This window comes from Nyctibius grandis, chromosome 2 (genome assembly GCF_013368605.1).
Source record: "Nyctibius grandis isolate bNycGra1 chromosome 2, bNycGra1.pri, whole genome shotgun sequence".
Classification (NCBI taxonomy): Eukaryota; Metazoa; Chordata; class Aves; order Nyctibiiformes; family Nyctibiidae; genus Nyctibius; species Nyctibius grandis.
The window spans coordinates 46754925-46775779 of record NC_090659.1 but is presented as its reverse complement, the minus strand read 5'-3'; the positions used below and the strand labels follow the sequence as shown (position 1 = coordinate 46775779).

Sequence of the window (20855 nt, the reverse complement as noted above, 5' to 3'; positions counted from 1 at the left end):
TTTTGAACATTAAATCCAATGTGACTCTCAAATGAACCTCGTTTTTCTAGAAGTGATGCTGAAACAGTGCAATCTATTAATCCAAAGCATTTTTTATTGGCATCTTCTATGCAATAAAATTACTTTTACTAATTTAGTATGCACCAGAACCTTTTTCTGAAGAGCAAAATGCTTCTCTCTCTTCTGTAACTGTTGCAGAGGCATACTGCACATGAACATTTTTGTACTTTGTACTGTCTGTGATACATGATATTGTTACCGAGCTAAAGCTGCACACCTGTTCAAAAAGCTATTCACAACCTGAGGATGATTCCACAACTAAATCAGATTCACTCTGTCTCAGGTGTTGCTCAACATCTCAACAAGATTACTGCAGAGATACCCGAGAACTACAGGAAGCAATAAGGACACAAACTACTATGTTTGGATAGAGTACAGCCATGATTTGCGGACTACAGGGGCGCAACTGTGAATCATAGAATCAATCAGATTGGAAGAGACCTCTGGGATCATCGAGCCCAACCATTGCCCTGACACCACCATGACAACTAGACCATGGCACTGAGTGCCATGTCCAGTCTTTTCTTAAACACATCCAGAGATGGTGACTCCACCACCTCCCTGGGCAGCCCATTCCAATGTCTAATGACCCTTTCTGAGAAGAAATGCTTCCTAATGTCTAACCTGAACCTCCCCTGGTGAAGCTTGAGGCTATGTCCTCTTGTCTTATCGCTAGTTGCCTGGCAGAAGAGGCCGACTCCCACTCTGCTACAACCTCCTTTCAGGTAGTTGTAGACTGCAATAAGGTCACCTCTGAACCTCCTCTTTTCCAGGCTAAACAATCCCAGCTCCCTCAGCCGTTCCTCGTAGGTCATACCCTCCAGACCCTTCACCAGCTTGGTCGCCTTCCTCTGGACTTGCTAGAGTTCTGAGTAAGTCTAGTATTTCTTACTGCTGCCTGCTCAGCACCATAGACTAGGCTCTCTGCAGAGTTCTCCAATTCTCTTCTTTGAGCAGGTATAAATTCGGCAGAGTTTAGGCATATACCTCTCTCACACACAAATCTGCAAAACCAGTGTCCATTCAAGCCCTTTACCACACCAGACAGGATTTCCTTAGACCTTTGGCTAGTGGTGAAGAATGAAGGGGAAAAAATCTCTCACCACATTCCTTTTCTTTATTTTCATCCACTGTGCTTCCCAGAGAGAGAAAGGATACAATTATTTTCTGAAAGCTTTGTCAGCAAAGGATTCAGTACCACAGGACATGTTAGTAGACATCCATGTCAAAAACTTAGTGTGCTGTCACCTTCCTTATCACACCAACAGAATGGGAAGGTCCCACAGCATGGCTGCAGCCATGGCTTCCACATGATGTTGTACAAGGACAGCTGCTGTGGGACTGGAGTCAGTGTCCTGCGATGCTCTTCTATGGCTCTTGCAATCTTCCTTATTACAGTGTCAAAGAGGGGCTCGGTATCAGCTGACAGAGGTTTGGCTTCAGAAGGGTCTCGCGAGAGATCAAACAGCAATGGAGGGTCATGATGGGTCACACCTTCCCCAAAACATGGGCAAATTCCTTTTCCATAACAAGCCCCAGCCCCAGGTGGATGAAAGACAGGGGTCACATAATGAGCCTTCCAGATGGTTCCACCTGGCAGGAAAGAAATCTCATGGCACAACTACAAGACAATAGAGGAAAATGGAAAGTGCCTTCAAGCAATAGAGTACAGCTGTTTATTGAGGAAACCTCTTCTCACACACCCTGGCATCCCCTCCACCACAAATCAGATTCTCTCTATGGAGTACTGTTGTTGAAGATGAAAAACACTAGAAATATGAAGAAAACCACATTAAATTTCTGGTGTAGTAGTAGACAGCCTGTATGCCCATCACACCTCCTATAGGTTTGTTACTTACAAGTATTTCTTTGCTCTAAGACACGTCCAGCTAGCCAGAGTCACTGGTATGTCAGGCACAACAATTTCAAGAATTTCCAAGATCAGTACTCATAAACACCCATCATGCAATAAATTTGTCAATTAGCAAGATGACTATCAAGAGGAGACAATCCCTGTTTTGCAGTTACCACGGAACAAACATTTATACTTACTGTCCTTTTGGTGCCACCGCACTGCATGCAAGTAGGACCCACAATAGTGAAACAGGAATTCGTGCTCCGACTTTTGAGCTCTTCCTTGCAATAAAGGTACCAAGTTTCGTCCATCAATCACCCTAATGTAACAGGGAGAAGCGTATTCAGGCGGCAGCAAACCTGACAGTGAACCACATACTTATCACTGCCTTTGCATCGGCTGCACCAGCGCTTGAGACAGCATACGGAATAATTCGGTCACAGATTTAGAGCAGCCAGCAGACTGCCAAGCAATATTTAAATCCCTAGATTTTTTTTTTTTTTAAAATAGCTGGGTTAACTCATTCCACTTAGCAATATGTATACAATATTTAGAGCTTGGTCTAGCAGAAAAAAAAGTAACTTATTCAGGAAATCAATACCAATCTCAATTGTTTACATTTTGCAATTTTCAAAGGAGCTTAAAAGAAATCTGTTGAGCAAGGATGGGTTTAATCACTTTAGGAGGTATTTGTAAGTGCCCATAATTCAAGTCAGTTAGTACCAAAACAACATCAGCCTCCAATTCTTTCCTGAATGAGGATGAATCTGTGTTTGAAACTAGCACACAGTCTTTGGCAGAAACTCCTCTGGCCATGAGCACACCTGTGGGCATATATGGGAGAGTTTGTTCACTAGTTTAAAACCTCAGACCAGGCTTAAGGCTAATCAATATTTGTGGGATCTCCAAGGATGGTAAGAAACACAGTAAATTCTTAGCAGTTAATTCTTCTATCAATCCCTCCTGTTGAAAATATCTCTATACCTGTCTTGTGGCAATGTTCCTCCAGCCAGATGAACAACTGTGGGATAAATATCCAGAAGACTCGTAGGTTCATCAATAACCGCGCCTGCAGGTAACACCCCTGGCCACCTAAATACTCCTGGGACACGGATTCCTCCTTCCCAGCCTCCCATGCCTTTTCCACCTGCAGTGAAATGAATAAACATATGGCAGTTCAGAGGTAAACACAAACCTCTTCATTGGCTTGTTGCATTTGAATGTACGGAAAAAGATGCAGTAATACACTGCTTATCCAACAGATTTGACTCTTCATTTGCATTGAACTTCACGTACTTTAGGAGGCCTCAAAATGTGACACATAACTCATCCCAACTTAGGAAGATAGGGGGAGGCAATCTGTATTTAAACTTTGACCACAGGTGAGATGGAATAATAAATCTACTTTTGAAAATCTATGTTCAGCAACAATAAAACAGCTTCAGCCTTCTGTTATCCTCCATTTCATGGGTTGCCTGCATTCACCTGTGTTACTGCAGAGCTTTCCAGCAAAAGAAAAGAGGAGGAACTGGAAATTGGAAAGACTCACAAGAGTGAAGAAATACTTGATATTCTCTTTAAACCTACACAAGACTTACTAATTAGTATCCTATTTTAATAAACAGCTGAAAAAAATTCTCTTTATAGCCATGGATTCCCTTCAAAATATGTGTCCTTAACACTTATATTTCCATATGCCTTATGCATCTCTTCCTTTTTTTGAAATTGAGATTTGGACCTTACTCTCCCAGCACTTAATGCAACATCTTTTTACTCAAAGCAAAAAATCTGAATCTATGAAATTGTACCATATACACTTTACTTCAAATGGCAGTGAAACATCTTTTCTCAACTTGCTACTAACAGAAACTAACCTAATAAAGCATCCTGATGCTGGGTGTATGAAAACAATATTTACCTAACTGCCAAAGCAGAAATCTGTTTTAATTCATATATTCAATATGGAAAAAAAAAACATTGTTAGATCCTATCAATCAGGCTTACGAATCAAGTCTTATAATCCACAAAAAGCACTTTCTCAAGCAAAAGCAGGGAGTGAGACGGAGGATGAACAGACTAACTGAAAGCCCTTCCCTTTCACAAGGGCCAGCAACAGAGCTCAGCAGCAGAGCATCCACCTCATGGGAACCAAAATCCCATGTCTTTGACCTCTGCTGTGCCCTGTGGAGCTGCTCAAGAAGGTTTTGAAATGGAAGAAACCTGTTTCAGGAAAATAAAAACATCAAAAGTTTGGGCAAGAGATGGATGGTTCATTGGTGATAATAGAGGCTAAGCCCTGACACATGTTCGTGACAGGTCACAGATGAGGTGGTCTGATGACACGGGGCTGTTGGGGGAGGTGGGAGAAAATGCAGTGAATGCACATCCTTTTGGCTTGAAAAAAGCCACTGCACTGCTCAGCAGGTTGAAGAATGATTCATAGCAGAAAGGAATGAGCAGGAGGTAAAGAGTACGATCCTCTTAGACCACCAAGGCCATTTGGATTTTATGCCAATCACTGATTTTGGGTGGAATATAAAAGCATACGGGGAAGAAATTGTTGCTGCAAGTCATGACGCAATGTGCCCTTACCCTGTTCTGTATTGATTAGCTGTGCAGCAATGATTTCTGGCACGTAATGAGAAAAACAAACAAGTAAATCAGGAAAGAGTCCTATTGAGGAAAGAGGCCAAAAAGCCAGAGAGAGAGAGAGAGAGTTCAATATAGAGAACTATCACATTTTTTTCCAGCGCCTTTTACTTAAGAACCCCAAATAATTTACAAGTGTCAAGCTAGACAGTACCTTTGTCAAGGAGATGTGTAATAATGCTTGCACTTTCTGAAAGCAAAGGTGACTTTATGATTAAAGCACCTCTGTATGTCACCTATATTTCAAGCTAAAAATGCAACTCATTCCAGCCTTGATAGCTTCAGCCAGGCAAATTCATTATGTTTCCGCTTCTAATGTTCATGTGAAGTCATAGTGTTTTTCCTACCTTTATAAATACCATTCCAGCCACCTAGCTGGGCAGATCCATCCTGAGCCTCCAAGTGTCCTCCATGATCAGAGGCAAAGTATGTGAACGTATGATTTTTCAAACCTTCTTTGTCAAGCGAATCCAGAATTTTGCCTTAAATTTAAGAAGAGAGACAGCAAGGTTCCTATTAACCAACTAGAAAGATCAAGCCACATTTATAATGGTTCAATGATAATCTTTTGCAAGGGCCTGTAAGAAGTTTTTAATAGCTTAGATTTCTGTAGGTATTTTGGCCTTATTAGTTTTCCTGCTTTAAAATACACAGGTGTACATGTCTGAAACAAATCCTTCATGAAGAATACTTACCCACCATCCAGTCCATTTCTTCTACATTGTCTCCATATAAACCATGATGGCTCTTCCCAAGAAATTTTCCCGTGGTAAAGAGGGGAGTGTGAACGTGTAAAAAAGAAACAAAGAGAAGGAATGGTCCATGCCTGTTTCTTAAAAACAAACCAAAAATAATAACACTTTTTGTTGTGTATTTGGAATATTTTGAAAGATTTCATATTCATCCATGCACAGACACATACATTGGGTCTAGACTGTACCCACATCTAGTGCATCCCCATTGATCACAGTTGACAGTTTCCTTTTTGTATGAAATATGGGCAAGAAAGATCCTTCTCAATCAGATTATTTTCAAATTCCAATGTGTAAACAGGCATAGCATTTGCACAGTGCTTAAATGAATCAGATACCTAACTGATGCCTTTTTAATTAAATGCCTTGTGGCTTTTCTAAGATGGCCACTTACAAGTTTCAGTATATTTGTTTTCACAAACTTTAAGAAAATAATAGTTATTTTCCCTGTTTTACAGAAAGACACTTGATGCACAGAAATATTACAGAAGGTTGTACAGGCAGAACTCGAATCTAGAAAATGAATGATCTTATTTGGCTTCCTCCTCAATCCATAAAAATAGATTGAAAGTGTTTTGAGATTTTCACATGAAATAATTTTGTGCATCACACACATTTTAGCTACGTGTTTTGTAGGGTTTATGAAAAAGAGCACAAATGAGGCTTATAGAGTGAAGAGTAAAAATTAGGTGGTAATCTTAAAGCAAATATAGTAATTACAGATTACGGGGCACAGTGAGAAGGTCATGTATCATTTGGTTAAAACCCATCTCATTTTCTGTAGCTTCCAATGTGAGACAGTTGCAATTAACATTTAAGTGCGTTGGGTTTCTAAATAGAGAACCTGGATATGAGTTTCAAAGCAGTTATCACTATACAGCTACAGTTACTGGAGAAAAATACTGGATTCCAAGCACCTAGAACATCCCGGCCCCTTTAAAGAAAACTACAGACAATCATTTACCTTTTGATAAATGACACTGCCTCCTTCAGCATGAGGGAGGCTGTTGCCTCTAACCTCATCGGCTGCTCAGTGATGTCGTGGTTCCTCATGAGGATACAGTTCCAATACTGCACAAACCCGTAACTGGAGTACCAAGAAATGAAGAAAAGGCTGCCCGCCAAAGTAAAACAGGCAATTATCTTCCACTGGATGGAAATCAAACCAGTCAGTTTTCCAGCAGTGAGAGTGAGCACAGCAAGAGTAATTATCTGACTGGAAAGCCAAAGCTTAGCTTGAAGGGCTACATCCAGCTCTGGAGGTTTGTTTTCTTGGCAGTTGCTTAGAAGTGTGAAAGGCATACCATAAAAGTAGTCAAACCCATGATTTAGAGGATGATGACAATGATCATTGAAGGATTCACAATTTACACCTTGATGCCACTTTCCTGAAGGTTTTAAAGCATGAAAGAAATTAGAACGTTAAGGTAGACAACTCAAAAGGAGCTCAAGGTACATCGTCAGCGTCTATTTGGGAATTAGGTGAGTCACTCCATTTTTCAACAGGGTATCGATGCATTCTCCTAGTGCACAGTATGCTGGGTGAAACCAGCGCCTGATCAGCTGAATGTCATATCGTAATGGGTGATCCCCTAACAGACACAGGATAAACAGAGAAATTTGCAAGACTCTCAGCTACTTAGCTAAGAGTCACGTAAGGATGGGATTTCATTACCTTTCAATGAGGATCACGGAATTAAGGTACTCTAACTTGTGGGCTGCTTTAATACATTCCCTTCCTTTCAATTGTTTACTTGCAACTTAATTTTAATACAAGGTTACAAATTTACTGGAATATCCAGTAAACTTTTGGCCAATGTTAGCAGGTATCCTGATCACCAGACTCAGGAAGATTATTTCTCAGGCATGTCCCTACTCCATATGAAAAGGAGAAAAGGCTGTAAACCAACCTTTCACTCTATCCCTGCCCAAAATAGAGCAAGTAGACAGATGCTGTTGTCTGCTTAGAAAACGTGCTAAAGGACCCTGAGGCTTGCTGGGTTACGTGATTGCCAAGTAATTACAGATACAGCCAGGAAGACTACAGTTCATTAGCTCGTGATTCAACACAGCCACATCTATTTCCAGCACCAGGATATGACAATGAATTTGGCACAGCTGGCCCCAAACCCCCTGGCTTTAAGGGACACAGTGCTTACCCTACGTACACAGGTAGGGTGCAGGGATCCATTGCAGGAGTGCCTGTCACTTGACAGTAATAAAAGCAAATGGAAGGGAAAAGAAAGACTTTACCAGTTGATTTTAGAGATATTTGGCAAAAGAATGACGAATCTTGAAACTGTTGAGGTCTGACCAAAGTCAGAAGGTGCTCTGGGACAGTGTTTCCATAGCACCTTTGCATTTTGGCTTCATCTGAAGAAACAGCCACCACATCATGCCTCTTTGGGACCTCACAACCTCATCTGTGAGACACTTGTGCTTCATCTTCTCCTCCATGGGTACAAATGTTGTTCCTTTCTCTCCCTATCCTCCTTTGTTTCTCTGCCTCTTGCCTCCTAAAGGCAGATGAAATACTTAAAGATATGGTTTTGTTGGAATCAATCTCTACATTAGCAAAACTCTCACAGTGGACCAAGCTTTGAAAAAATCTTAGGCCAAGTAAAATAAATGGTCATTCATTATAATCATGAGACAGCTTTTATTCTTCCTGTTTCGGGTGCCCTGTACAGACATGACCATTGTCACAAAACTCTTTAGATTGCAGTATTTTTAGTCTTGCAAATAAGAGGGGTCCCCACCCCCTTCAGTCTTTTAGAGAGGATTTGTACCTATGACTAATGGACCATTTTGGGCAAACACAATCCCTAAATTCTCTTCATATAATTAGCTCATTCTTCAAGGTCATGCTGAAACATTTCACCTTACCTATCAGTCCAGTGGTATAGCCTTGCTGCTGCAGCAGTCTGGCAAACGTCGTTTCATTAGCAGGGAGCCCTCCTGACCCGGCGTTCCACTGCAGCGCTCGGTACCTGTTGCTGGATGCCATCCCTGACAGAAACAGCTCCGGTCATTCCTGTGGGCCTTCCACGCTCTGCTGGCAGAGGCTGGGTGCTCCTGCCAACCTCCACGTCAGGTGCTCAACCTGAAGCCAGAGTCCCTCACAAGACATAAAACCAAGCATATCTTGTAGGCAGTCACGTGAGTGTGCCTGAGTACTTCAGGTAGTATACAGTAGGTTTTATTTTCTGCCTTTCTGAGTAACTGTGATGATTTAGTCTCTCTGCTTTTCATCTAAAATGAGAGATAACTGTTGCATTTCCCTCCATCAGAGGGATGTTGTATCAGGTTAGGTGAGATACAGTTCACCCAACATACACACCGATTCTGCACTTACTGCTCAAAGCAGGCATCTAATTTTCCTATATAATGTCTGGTGAGAGATGAATATCTATAAAGTTGTCCAAGAAGCGCCTTAGGTAGGTGGGGAATGGATCCGACACTCCATTTTCACCAGCATTTTGTGACTTTCTGCACTATGTTGGCAATGAACTTGCCCAGTTCTCTTGGGAGCCCTGTTTCAACCCCTTACCTCTAACCATCACCATTCAAGAGGAATTCCGTCAGTTTGCCCCAGGCTGCATTGCTCTAAGGAAGTGACAGATATCACTGCTGTTGGCATTTCTCCATACCTATCTATTTTCATAATATAGATATCCCACATCCTATAAAGTCAGGCTAAAGCTCTGTCAGCTGGTGAGGCAGTGGTTCCCATTCAGAAGTTACATACAGCAAGTTTGAGCCTCAAGCACTGTATTTTGTATCTCAGGTTGAGGAAATAGCTGAATTCTCCTGTTCCAATATTTATAGGCTATTGTAGTACCTCAGCATTATGCACAGAAATTTGTAATTCAAAATGGGTCCAACCTGATCTAATGGGGTATCTGCCGGTGAGGAAAGCTGCTCTGCTTGGAGTGCAAAGCGGAGCTGCGGCAACGTGCTGAGTAAGTTTCACTCCTTCTCTTGCCAGGCGGTCAATGTTTGGGGTCCTAAAAAACATTTTAAAGTTTAATAGAAGCAAGGTAATCTGAAACTTATTAAAATAAATTGCCATAGAGAGCACTTGGCAACATTGAAAAGAAACCTAGGCATTGTTCGTACTGTTTATTTTGAAAATAAAACTGAAACAGAAAGAATTATCTAAGAAAGGCTGATAGTTTTCTATTCCAACACTTCCAACAGATCATTTTTGCCAGCACATTTAGACTCTGAATTTCAAAGCTCGTTGAGCCAGGGAATCTCACACTGTGTCTGAAGCTCCTGGAACCAAGACTTTCTGTTACAGGTTTTTAACACGTGCTATTTATTTGATAACATAGTGATATCTTTACATAGTTATGCTTGCATGGGAGCCTAGCTCTCCCAGAATAATGGAGTACAACACCACAAAGAGTGAAAGAGGCCTCCTCCCTGTCTTCACCACCAGCAGAGGAGGACAACAGAGTTCTGCAAGCACATTCCCATTTCTCTGTACAACCCCACCAGCATCATGTGAGGGAGATGCACCCAGAGGATGCCAACAAAGTGTCTGTGCTCCACTTGGAGGACATGAGTTGAGGCTTGTAAGATGTGCTCCCAATGCCCATTCAGTTCTGCTTTGCCTTTTTAGTTTTGAACTAATGTAATCACTAGTTTTGAAGGCACATTATCATGTAATAAATTACGTGCATCAGTTCACATGAGTCTGGATTGGAGTGTTTTGGAGGAGATGCAAGCAAATGGATGGGGATTCTGGGAAAGCAGTTGGGTGGATAGAGTAAGGCTTAACTATGCATGAAAAGAAACAAAGAAAGAGAGAAAGCAGTAACTGTAATACTAAAACAAGTGCGCCTGGGGAGTTAGTGTGTGGAGGAGGGGATGGGAGGAATTCCCAGAAAGAACTTCAAAAACAAGAAGAAAATTGGTATTTTTTTTTTCCTTTCACTGCACACTGTTTACTTAGGCCCCAATCCTGTGTGCATATATACAAGTACTTAAATACACAATCACCAGAGCCTTGGATTAAGAGGTTAAGAACATTTCTTATTTTACAATTAGGCTTAATTACCCAGGATATGTGTTCTATAGTGTTAAATATATTGTACAGAGAGATCTTTTACCTTATGGTATTGTTCCCATAACAACCTATATCTCCAATGCCAAGATCGTCAGCCAGAAACAGAAGTATATTGGGTTTGGAGTCCATAGCTGCACTCAAGCTAAACGTGTTCCAGAATAAACATGAAGTCAGTGCCATTAGGAGGTACCTCCTGGAACATAACAAAATATCTTTTTACATACATGACTTGTAAGGATTGGAAAATGATGGGAAGCCTCTGGCAGCAGATCTGAAGCATGAAACACAAAATAGTGGGAAACCTAGTTTCCCAGCCCCACTTTCAGTGGGAAGAAGGACAGAGTTTTATTGGTTCCATTTCTTCCATCTCTACCACCTAGATCATGTCAGAGAGGCTGTAGTAGCCTTTTTACAGCCCAAGAAGCAAGGACATAAGTGAAGGCTGTCATCTTACCAGTCATCTTGAATCAGTTGCATAGATTTCAAAACATATCAACAACTTCAGAGCTGAGAAAAATTAGCATTTGTGTTTCATAAATTCTAGGAAAATTCATGTTATGTTCCAAAGTCACTCTGGCATTTTCTGAATATCTTGTCTCCAGTGAATAAAGAAGTTTTAATTATATTTGGAAGTGAAGTGGAAACACCTAAACAAACTTTCCCCTCCAATTCAACCACACTTGAACTTGAAGCCATCTCCTCTACCACTGTTCTAAGATGCCAACCAGGCCCCATACCAGCATCAACTATATTTAATATCTGCAGAAAACAGAATTTACATTTTTACACATACATACCATACTTTTTATATAAATATGCCTAGAACATTTGAAGCTATGTGTTCATCCAAGTAAGTATTGCTGATCAATAGTCTTAAAACCTAATCCTGGATTGATTTTTCAGTTGGACAGAGTTATTGTTACAATATGCACTAATTTTGCAGGACATGGGGCAGCAGCAACTCTCTAGCACAGACTGAGAAAGCTCCTGCAAATCATTCCAGGATTTGCAGTTTTGGTGTGAAGATCTTGTACACAAATACATGCTTTTGAATGAACAAGTAACCACCACCTCTAAGAGGGAAACACAACACACAGGACTTTCTGTAAACAAGACTCTGAACTCCCAGTTGTAAATAAGTAACCAGTGGTTATGGTGATTTAATTACCCAAGAGCAAAGTTCCAGCTGGGTTTTTTTTTTTTTGTACATGCTACTGCTAAGTTGCAACAGTGATTTAGAGAGTTGTGGTGAAACCTTGCTTTAGAAGCACTGTGGGCAATTTCCAGCTCTATAGTTGGATTACTCATTTTAAGGAAAGGAGAATTTTCTATTTGCCAATGTTCTATCTCCTAAGAGTTACAGGGCATTATCCTAGTATAGTGAATCCTTTCAGAGCACTAATACATTCAGTTAGAGCTGCAGGGGAAGGTCTCTAAAGGACCCTGGAAATAAGCGGCCTCCAACAGCCCATTTCAGTCACTCAGGCATTCTTCTTTCCAAGCTGGGGACAAGACTAGTGCTATCCACCTCTTTCTGTTACATTAAGAAAAAAAAAATAGCAAATGATGAAATCTGCTTTTACAGATGTCTGCAGCCCCATCCTAGCACTTGGTTTTCTCATGGTGTTAAGTGCTGGATATCTGCTGATCCCTGAGGTAATCCTGCTTGTGGATCAATATAGGGTCAAGGACAAATTCCATCTCAGGTAACCTACTGCTTATAGTTCCAAGTCTGTATCCTACGTTGTCATGTAGCATTACTGTACATTGTAAAATAACTGTGCTTAGAGCTCTAAGTGATCATCTTTCAGCAATACACGGAGGAAGAGTGCAAGAATGTTTAGTTAAGAAACACTGATAAATCTTGAAAGCAATAGGGTTGAAAGACAGTAGAACATAAAACATGCATATAGGTACATATGTATAATACAAACCTTTTCAGAATTACCTAGAAAGCTATTTCTGGAAATGATAATGTTAAAGGCATAGCCAGAGACTTCCACTTGGGAGACAGATCTCACTGATTAAAAAATGAGGACATTAAAAAACTATGTAGTTAATATGGTCCTAAAAATCCTTTGGCAGCTAATCACAGAATCAACCAGGTTGGAAGAGACCTCTGGGATCATCGAGTCCAACCATTGCCCTGACACCACCCTGTCAACTAGACCATGGCACTAAGTGCCATGTCCAGTCTTTTCTTAAACACATCCAGAGACAGTGACTCCACCACCTCTCTGGGCAGCCCATTCCAATGTCTAATAACCCTTTCTGTAAAGAAATTCTTCCTAATGTCCAACCTGAACCTCCCCTGGTGAAGCTTGAGGCTATGTCCTCTTGTCCTACCGCTAGTTGCCCGGGAGAAGAGGCCAACTCCCACTTCACTACAACCTCCCTTCAGGTAGTTGTAGACTGCAATAAGGTCACCTCGGAGCCTCCTCTTCTCCAGGCTAAAAAACCCCAGCTCCCTCAGCCGTTCCTCGTAGGTCAGACCCTCCAGACCCTTCACCAGCTTGGTCACCCTCCTCTGGACTTGCTCCAACACCTCAACATCTTTCTTGAAGTGCGGGGCCCAGAACTGGACACAGTACTCAAGATGCGGCCTCACCAGTGCCGAGTACAGAGGGACGATCACTTCCCTAGACCGGCTGGCTACACTATTCCTAATAGAGGTCAGGATGTCATTGGCCTTCTTGGCCACCTGGGCACACTGCTGGCTCATGTTTAGCTGGCTGTCGATCAGCACCCCCAGGTCTCTTTCCACTGGGCCGCTTTCTAACCACTCTTCCCCCAGCCTGTAGCGCTGCATGGGGTTGTTGTGGCCGAAGTGTAAGACCCGGCACTTGTTCTTGTTGAACCTCATGCCGTTGGTCTCGGCCCATCTGTCTAACCCTTCCAGATCCCTCTGTAGGGCCTTCCTACCCTCCAGCAGATCGACACTCCCACCCAGCTTGGTGTCATCTGCAAATTTGCTTAGGGTGCACTCAATCCCTACGTCTAGATCATCTATAAAGATATTGAACAGCACCGGCCCCAGAACTGAGCCCTGGGGAACACCGCTAGTGACAAGCCGCCAGTTGGACTTTGCCCCATTCACCACCACTCTCTGGGCTCGGCCATCCAGCCAGTTTTTAACCCATTGAAGAGTCCACCCATCCAAGCCCCGGGCAGCTAGTTTGTCTAGGAGGATGCTGTGGGAGACAGTGTCGAATGCCTTACTGAAGTCTAGATAGACTACATCCACAGCCCTGCCCTCATCTACTAAGCGGGTCACTTGGTCATAGAAGGAGACCAGGTTGGTCAAGCAGGACCTGCCTTTCATGAATCCATGTTGGCTGGCCCCAATGCCCCAATTGTCCTGCATGTGCCGTGTAATGGCACTCAGGATGATCTGTTCCATCACCTTGCCTGGCACCGAGGTCAGGCTGACAGGCCTATAGTTCCCTGGATCGTCCTTCCGACCCTTCCTGTAGATGGGCGTTACATTTGCTAATTTCCAGTCAGCTGGAACTTCTCCGGTTAACCAGGACTGCCGGTAGATAATAGAGAGTGGTTTGGCAAGTTCATTTGCCAGTTCCTTCATTACTCTGGGGTGAATCCCATCCGGGTCCATAGCCTTGGGTGTGTCCAATTGGCACAGCAGGTCACTAACCATCTCCTCCTGGATCCTGGGAGGTTCACACAGCCCCCCGTCCCTAACTTCAGGCTCTGGGGGCTGAGTCTCCTGAGGACAACCGGTCTTGACATTAAAGACCGAGGCAAAGAAGGCATTGAGCACCTCTGCCTTTTCCTCATCCCCTGACACTACACTACCCTCCTCATTCAGCAAGTGGTGGAGGCTCTCCTTGACCCTCCTTTTGCTGTTGATGTATTTGTAAAAGCTTTTTTTGTTATCTTTGACCATAGCAGCCAAATCGAGCTCTAATTGAGCTTTGGCCCTTCTAATCTTCTCCCTACACGACCTGGCCACGTCCCTATAGACCTCCCAAGTTACCCGACCCTTCTTCCACAGCAAGTAGGCTCTCTTTTTTTCCTTAAGTTCTAGCCTAAATTCTCTGTTTAACCAGGCCGGTCTTTTTCCCCGATGGCTTGTCTTCCTACACACTGGGACAGCCTGTTCCTGAATATTTAGCAATTCCCTTTTGAAGCATGTCCAGCCTTCCTGGACTCCTTTGCCCTTCAGGACCAACTCCCAAGGGACTCGGTCCACCAGCCTCTTAAACAGGCTAAAGTCTGCCCGGCAGAAATCTAAGGCAGAAGTTCTGCTCTTGCCCCTTAGTAATATAACTAAGTGATTCTACAACATCTGCTTAATGAATCAGGTAAGTGCAAAACATTAGGAAAATACAGGCCACAAATTATGTAACTTTTATTTACAAGACTTAATATGGATTTACACCATAATTGAGCTCCCATAGCTTTATTGACAACTGTCTTCTGAGGACAGGTTACAGACCACTGGCACAGTCAATCACATGTTGAAAAAAACTACTGAACTATAAAACTTGGTGCCTGTACTTGCCTTAGAATTATTTTCTAAGATGATACTGCTGTGCTTAGTGCATATCTAGAGAATTATGAGCTTTATGAGATTATAGCATCTTTCTGTTCAAGAAATCTGCTCCTCCCACAAAATTTCACAGGGAAGTTATATCTGTGTAAGAGTCTAGCACCTTAAACTACTTCTCTGAGGGCTTGTACAAAGGGAGACACAGCTTTAGAACAGTGTGGGGCTCACATCAGGGAGGAATTAAAAAAAAAAAAAAGGCAGAGGGGAAAGAAAATTATGACATGATTTTTAATGGTTGAATTTCCTACATGAGGGTAAGGAAGGGAACAACAAAGACTTAAAGCAAATGAAGCATCAGGAAAAGTGATTCATTTGAGCCCACGGTTGCTTGGGAAAAAAAGGTGGATCAATTCTAACAATGCAATTTTAATTCTGCCAAGTAGAAACAAATACATGCAGAGAGGAGCCAGAAATGTGTTCACCTGAATAGAATGGCAGCAATGGCGTTGCAAGGTAGCATTGCAATCATCTCCTGGTAGGCAGCAATCCTGAAAATAAGTTAAGCTTATAGTAAGCAACAAATTGAGCACAGTCACCAGTGTGATGCTGGGGGAAAAGAACTCAATTAATCCTTATCTGTCTTTACAAAGGAGGGACTACAGAGATTATTTTACCTCAAAGACACGAGTACCGATGGGATCAAACTGTGTACTGACCAAAAGTGGACTGTTTTCAAAGTGAAGTTTAAGAACTGGAGACGGGGCAGAAAACCACATATAAACAATTCAAGAGTGGGAAAAGATGTTTTATATTGAGAGAACAAGAGCTCAATCAAGAACAAGACACTAAAACATTAATTAGTGCACAAATTCATGGGGAGAAAACACAGGTCTTAGAAAGCTCATCAATTTTGCTGAGACAGAGCCAGTATTTGGAAGATGAAGCCAGACAAGCAGAGCATGCATTTTCTACAAGCAAAGCTATTTATTAATCAATCATGTTTCCAAGCAGAGTGCAATATAATCATGATCATGTACCTTAAGTGGAAGAAAGAAAAGTATTGTAAAGAAACACAAGTTATAGGACTCCTCCAAAGAGGCGGTCAGCTGAAATTTAACAGTTCACAGTAAACGTGATCAGAGCAACAATCTGATATCAACTCCATAGTATCTTCCCAGCAGCCATTTCATGAGGCATCTTTTTCTAAGCTACTTAAGGGAGTTCAATTAAAGCTAATTTTAAGACTCTTACCTAAAGAGTTCAAATAACCCAAAGAAAGTAGCCCTCGACTTGAAGAAACTGCTTCTCATCAAAACATTCCTTTTAATTTCCAGGTTGCTCTTAGTTCTCACACTAATAAGCCTCCCCACTATATAAATTCTTCTGGTTCATATAAACCTAAAGTAACCTTAAAATACTAATTTTATAGATTGATTAGTCTTTGTATGGACAAAGAGAACTCTGAATATATGTGATGATACTAAATTATTCTCAGCAAAAGTCTCCCCAAACAAAGAATCACTGGAGGCAACTGTGGATTGCCCAAAGTCTAATTGAGCGGATTATTTTCAAGCTGATAGCAAGCAGAGTCTTGCCATTTAGCACTGCTGTTACTGCTTAAGTTCAACTGATGAGTTCTCAAATGTCATTATTAACTAAAAACATTGTTACTTCGTTTACAACCAGAAGTACACAGCATCAGTTGTTCCGCCTGGTACCTCCACATAAAAAGTCATAGGACTCTATAATAATTCAGTCTAAACATTGCTGCAAAATGTGTCCAAATCCTACAAAGCCATTAACAGCAGGAACCAGCCAGCACACATTTGTGTGGACATATTCCCTGTAGTTAAGCAATTTTAATTGTCTGTAAACCTTATCCAAAACTTACTGTCTTCTGCAGCTGATACTACACATGACTGCCCTACCCCTTCCAAATTTCTCAGCCATTAACAAAGGTTTAATCAACTTACAATACAATTCATTCAACCTGCCAGGAATGCCACAAAGCCTGCAGCTGCCTCAACAGTCACTTGAAGAGATTTAGCAAAAGAAGCTTTTGCTTGGTTTATTAAGTGGCTGAATTAGGTGGACCTAACTCAAATGTATTTGTAGTAACTCCAAGTAGTGTTATATAGCTTTTTCTAGCCAGCTGCCTTGTGCAGACCCTGGGTTTTTTTTCAGCTTTGCTTTACAGAAAGCAAGCTGCAAGCCTGAAACCCCTAAGAAAATTACCCTTTCTTCCCCTACTGCAGCTTGGCTCCAGGCAGTTCCCCCACCTTCCAAACATTTCACTTGAATATATTCCCAGATTAGAGTCTTCTTGAAGTCTTACATAGAAGAAAACAGACAAACCTCTGCTTCAAAAATATCTGTCCGTGGCTGAAATATTTCTTGAAGCCAGGCATATCTCACGTTTTACCCTCATCCCCAGAAGACTGGCAACACCACCACTCGCTCTGGGAATCCACCAGAGCTAAAAGGAACTTCTCACTCTTAAAAATGTTAAGAGAGGCACAGCTCCAATAGAAAAATTTGGAATAAGCTCTTGTCAGTTAAACAAAAAAGTCAGTAATTGGACACAGCAAAAGAATTTGCTTTATTTTTGCTTTCTTTATCTAACTTCAGATACTGAAAGAAATTATTTGCACACTGAAGCAAAACCAAAACCAAACGAAACCCCAACCCCTTTACCACTTTAATTTAAATATAACAAAAGTGAATTATAAGTATTAGGACAAATGTTTTCAAATAACATGTAGAGGTATGTTGCTGCCTAGCTGTCACCCAAAAATAAACACTTGCTTTCTATAAAAGTATACTACACAACAGGTTAATCACATTCAACAGTATATTATAATGTAATTAATGAATGTTAATTTCAGCTTGCATTATGGCTTTGGAAGAAACACATGCAACATACCATATACAACATACTGTTCCACCTTGTTGTCCCTTTCCTCCCTCTTTCCCACATATTCTAGGCATCCAGATGTTCAGGATGGGAGAGGCAACAAGTGAAACAAGGAAGAAAAAGCTTCCAGCTGGTGTGAACACAGTCATTTGCTCAATACTTGCAGCTGGTGAGCCAGAAACAGGTGCTGTTCATCAAACAGAAAACAAGGGATGTCCTTGCAAGAAAGCTAAAAGCCAAACGTCAGGAGCTTCTCAGTGGTTTATCTTTTTTCCTATCTATTCTGCATTCTCAAGAGAATCAACTGCAACAGTGCTCACTGGGGGGGATTTAGTTCGTACTGACCTGGATAATATCAATACTTGTTATCTGTTACCATGATTATAGCATTGTATTACCATTTAGTGTTGTGCATTGTCAGTAACCAATCCTCTAGTGGCACGCAACCCAAGTTTTTCAATTTATTATGGCTACCCTGTTCTGGCCTTGCTACTGCACAGCAGCACCCTGCCTTCAGAGCAACAGCAGCAGGGAATAGTCGGGCCCTAGGCTTTAAATTAGCTCATGCGTTTTCGCATCATGATTAGCACTCCCTCATCTAAATGATCTAATTGTGCCTTCTGGCTTCAAACTACTCGGCTAGGAACCGGCAGCTTTCCTTTATGGCTGGGACAAGAGCAATGCACAAGGGTGGAAAACTGGAGACAGACACAGGTAAAGACAGATAAAAAGAGCAGCACATGGGAGCACAGCTGCTAGAGGAACAGTGCAGATCACACGGAAGCAATCTGGAGGCAAATTATTCTTTTTGCACGCCATTGTAAAGCCGCGGTAACTCTAGCAATAATAATAATAACAAAAGCAGAATACCGGCCATTCACCACCTAATCCTCCAAAAACTGGAGTCTGGTTTGAAACACTTTAAGCAGGAAGGAAAACGGGGATTGTTAATTATTGTGACTCCTCCTCCTGCCACGCTCCAACCCGCTCACAGTCGTTTTTGCTGTCTATGCCGCGGTAGAGCCGCCCCGCTGGCACAGGCCCGGCCGCCCGCTGCGCCGGGCTCCGCGGAGGAAGATGCCAGCAAGAGCCAAGGACAGCACAGCTCTGCAGGGCGAAGGGCACTGTTTCTGCACGGCTTCCCCGTAACGCCTCGCAGGAACGGGGCTGGATGCCGCCCGGGGAAGCCCCGGCCCGGCCCCCGCTGCCGCCCCGAACCCCGCCGGCAGTGCGTCCCCGCCGCACCCGGTACCGGGGCTCCGCGCCGGGGCAACGGCAAATGCGCCCCCCGCCCGAAAGGCGTGTCAGGTTTGTGTAAGGGAGGGAGGAAAAAGCCCTCCCCGAGGGAAAAACAGAGGAGACTTTTTTTTTTTTTTAAAAAAAAGCTAATCTTTTACTTACTCCATGGTCACTCACTGGAGGAGCTTTGCTCTCGCTTTCCTCTTCGTCTCAGGCTTCCTGATCTTTGCTTCTGAAGAGGGGGTTTCCAAAAGCACGGCTTGTATTCCTATCAGAGCAATTAGTGGGTGTCGGTCTCCTTTAAAAAGCTGGTCAGAAGCGTTTCATCCCGCCCCTGGCAGCAAGCACTCGATAAGGAAGAACGGTTTTAAAGTAGAAGCTGGAAATGCAGCTCCAGTAACAGCCAAGGCCAACAGAAAGAGCTTTAGCGGTAACTGAGTGGAAGATCACAAATGACGCGCAGTGAGACTGCAGGCCACATCATGCCGTGTGGAGAACCACCCTATCATAGAATCGTTTTGGTTGGAAAGAACCTTTAAGATCACTGAGTCCAACAGTTAACCTAACACTACCAAGTCCACCACTAAACCATGTTCCTAAGCACTGCGTCTACTCGTCTGTTAAATGCTTCCAGGGATGGCGACTCCCATCACTTCCCTACGGGTAGAAGCAGGATAGCTGTGGCTAATGAGAGAGTGAGCCAGCTAGCCCCCTTGAGATCGAAGAAAATCAATCATCATAGTGTCACATTGATGTACACATACCAACTCTGGCAGCCTGGCTAACCCCCCACTACGTTATTACAGTTCCTCTGTCTGTGAGTTCTCTCCTGTGCCAGCGCCCATATTCATGTGCTTGCACAATCTGGCTTGCCATGCAACTTTGCAGGCCCATGTGGTCGCCAGACCCCTCGTTTTACTGGCCACGTGCTTATGGTGGTTTAAAAAGAGGATACAAATGTGTCATGTTGTAATCCACTGAATAAAGGCTTTATTCAAAGAAAGACAGAAAAAAGGATAGAGGTTCTTGGTGTAGACATATTATTGCTCAGAGGCCAAAATAAATGTTAATACAAAATACCATGGCAAGGTGGAGAAAACAATCAGAACTTATTAACTAGACCTTGATAAATACAATGGATGGATACATTGTCCAGTGGAGGGCTACAAAGATGATTACAGGACTGGAGCATCTCTCCCAACCTGGTTGATTCTGTGATCTCTCTAACGAGGAGAGGCTGAGAGAGCTGGGCCTGTTTAGCCTGGAGAAGAGAAGACTGAGGGGAGATCTTGTCAATGCTTACAAATACCTTAGGAGTGGGTGTCGAGAGGATGGGGCCAGACTCTTCTCAGTGGTGCCCAGCAACAGGACAAGGGGCAATGGGCACAAACTGAAACATGGGAAGTTCCATCTCAATATGAGGAAAAACTTTACTTTGAGGGTGATAGAGCACTGGACCAGGCTGCCCAGGGAGGTTATGGAGTCTCCTTCTCTGAAGATATTCAAAACCCGCCTGGACGCAGCCCCGTGCAACGTGCTCTAGGTGAACCTACTTTGGCAGGGAGTTGGACTAGATGATCTCCAGAGGTCCCTTCCAACCCTAACCAGTCTGTGATACTGTGATACAATGAGATTCATAGCATCATCAGTGGGTGCAGTGCATGAGTTCCAAGGAGAACATTAGGAACTTAAATGTTTATCTGGATATAGCAGTAGCAATTGCACCATTTTCCTCAAGAACCAAGAACTTCTGCCTGAAGAAGTAATTGGTAGAAGTAATTGAAGCTGGGAGAAGCTCACAG

General features: G+C 42.7%; 1 protein-coding gene across 3 annotated transcripts; it reads right to left on the bottom strand.

The window, feature by feature from the left end:
• Positions 1-1070: 1070 nt before the first annotated feature.
• LOC137675559 (arylsulfatase D-like) lies at positions 1071-19302 on the bottom strand. 3 transcript variants are annotated; one of them, XM_068421702.1, is made up of 10 exons: positions 19216-19302; positions 10434-10583; positions 9202-9323; positions 8203-8325; positions 6281-6704; positions 5260-5396; positions 4912-5046; positions 2900-3062; positions 2113-2234; positions 1071-1653 (listed from the first exon to the last, which is right to left on the bottom strand). In XM_068421702.1, the coding sequence occupies exons 1-10, from the start codon at positions 19218-19220 to the stop codon at positions 1286-1288; spliced, it is 1749 nt and encodes a 582-aa protein (XP_068277803.1). In that variant the 5' UTR covers positions 19221-19302; the 3' UTR covers positions 1071-1285. The 3 variants fall into 3 exon arrangements, with proteins under 3 accessions (XP_068277803.1, XP_068277811.1, XP_068277796.1); XM_068421710.1 differs by lacking the exon at positions 19216-19302 and adding an exon at positions 15383-15443 and having other exon boundaries at positions 10434-10532; XM_068421695.1 differs by lacking the exon at positions 19216-19302 and adding an exon at positions 15383-15442.
• Between the last annotated feature and the right edge of the window lie 1553 nt (positions 19303-20855).

Coding starts and splice junctions, on each gene's coding strand:
- LOC137675559 (XM_068421695.1), bottom strand. CDS start 15,429: ATGATTGCAATGCTACCTTGCAACGCCATTGCTGCCATTCTATTCAG. Junction 5,047..5,259: donor AGAAATGGACTGGATGGTGG/GTAAGTATTCTT, acceptor CTTAAATTTAAG/GCAAAATTCTGGATTCGCTT. Junction 3,063..4,911: donor CTGGAATGGTATTTATAAAG/GTAGGAAAAACA, acceptor ATTTCACTGCAG/GTGGAAAAGGCATGGGAGGC.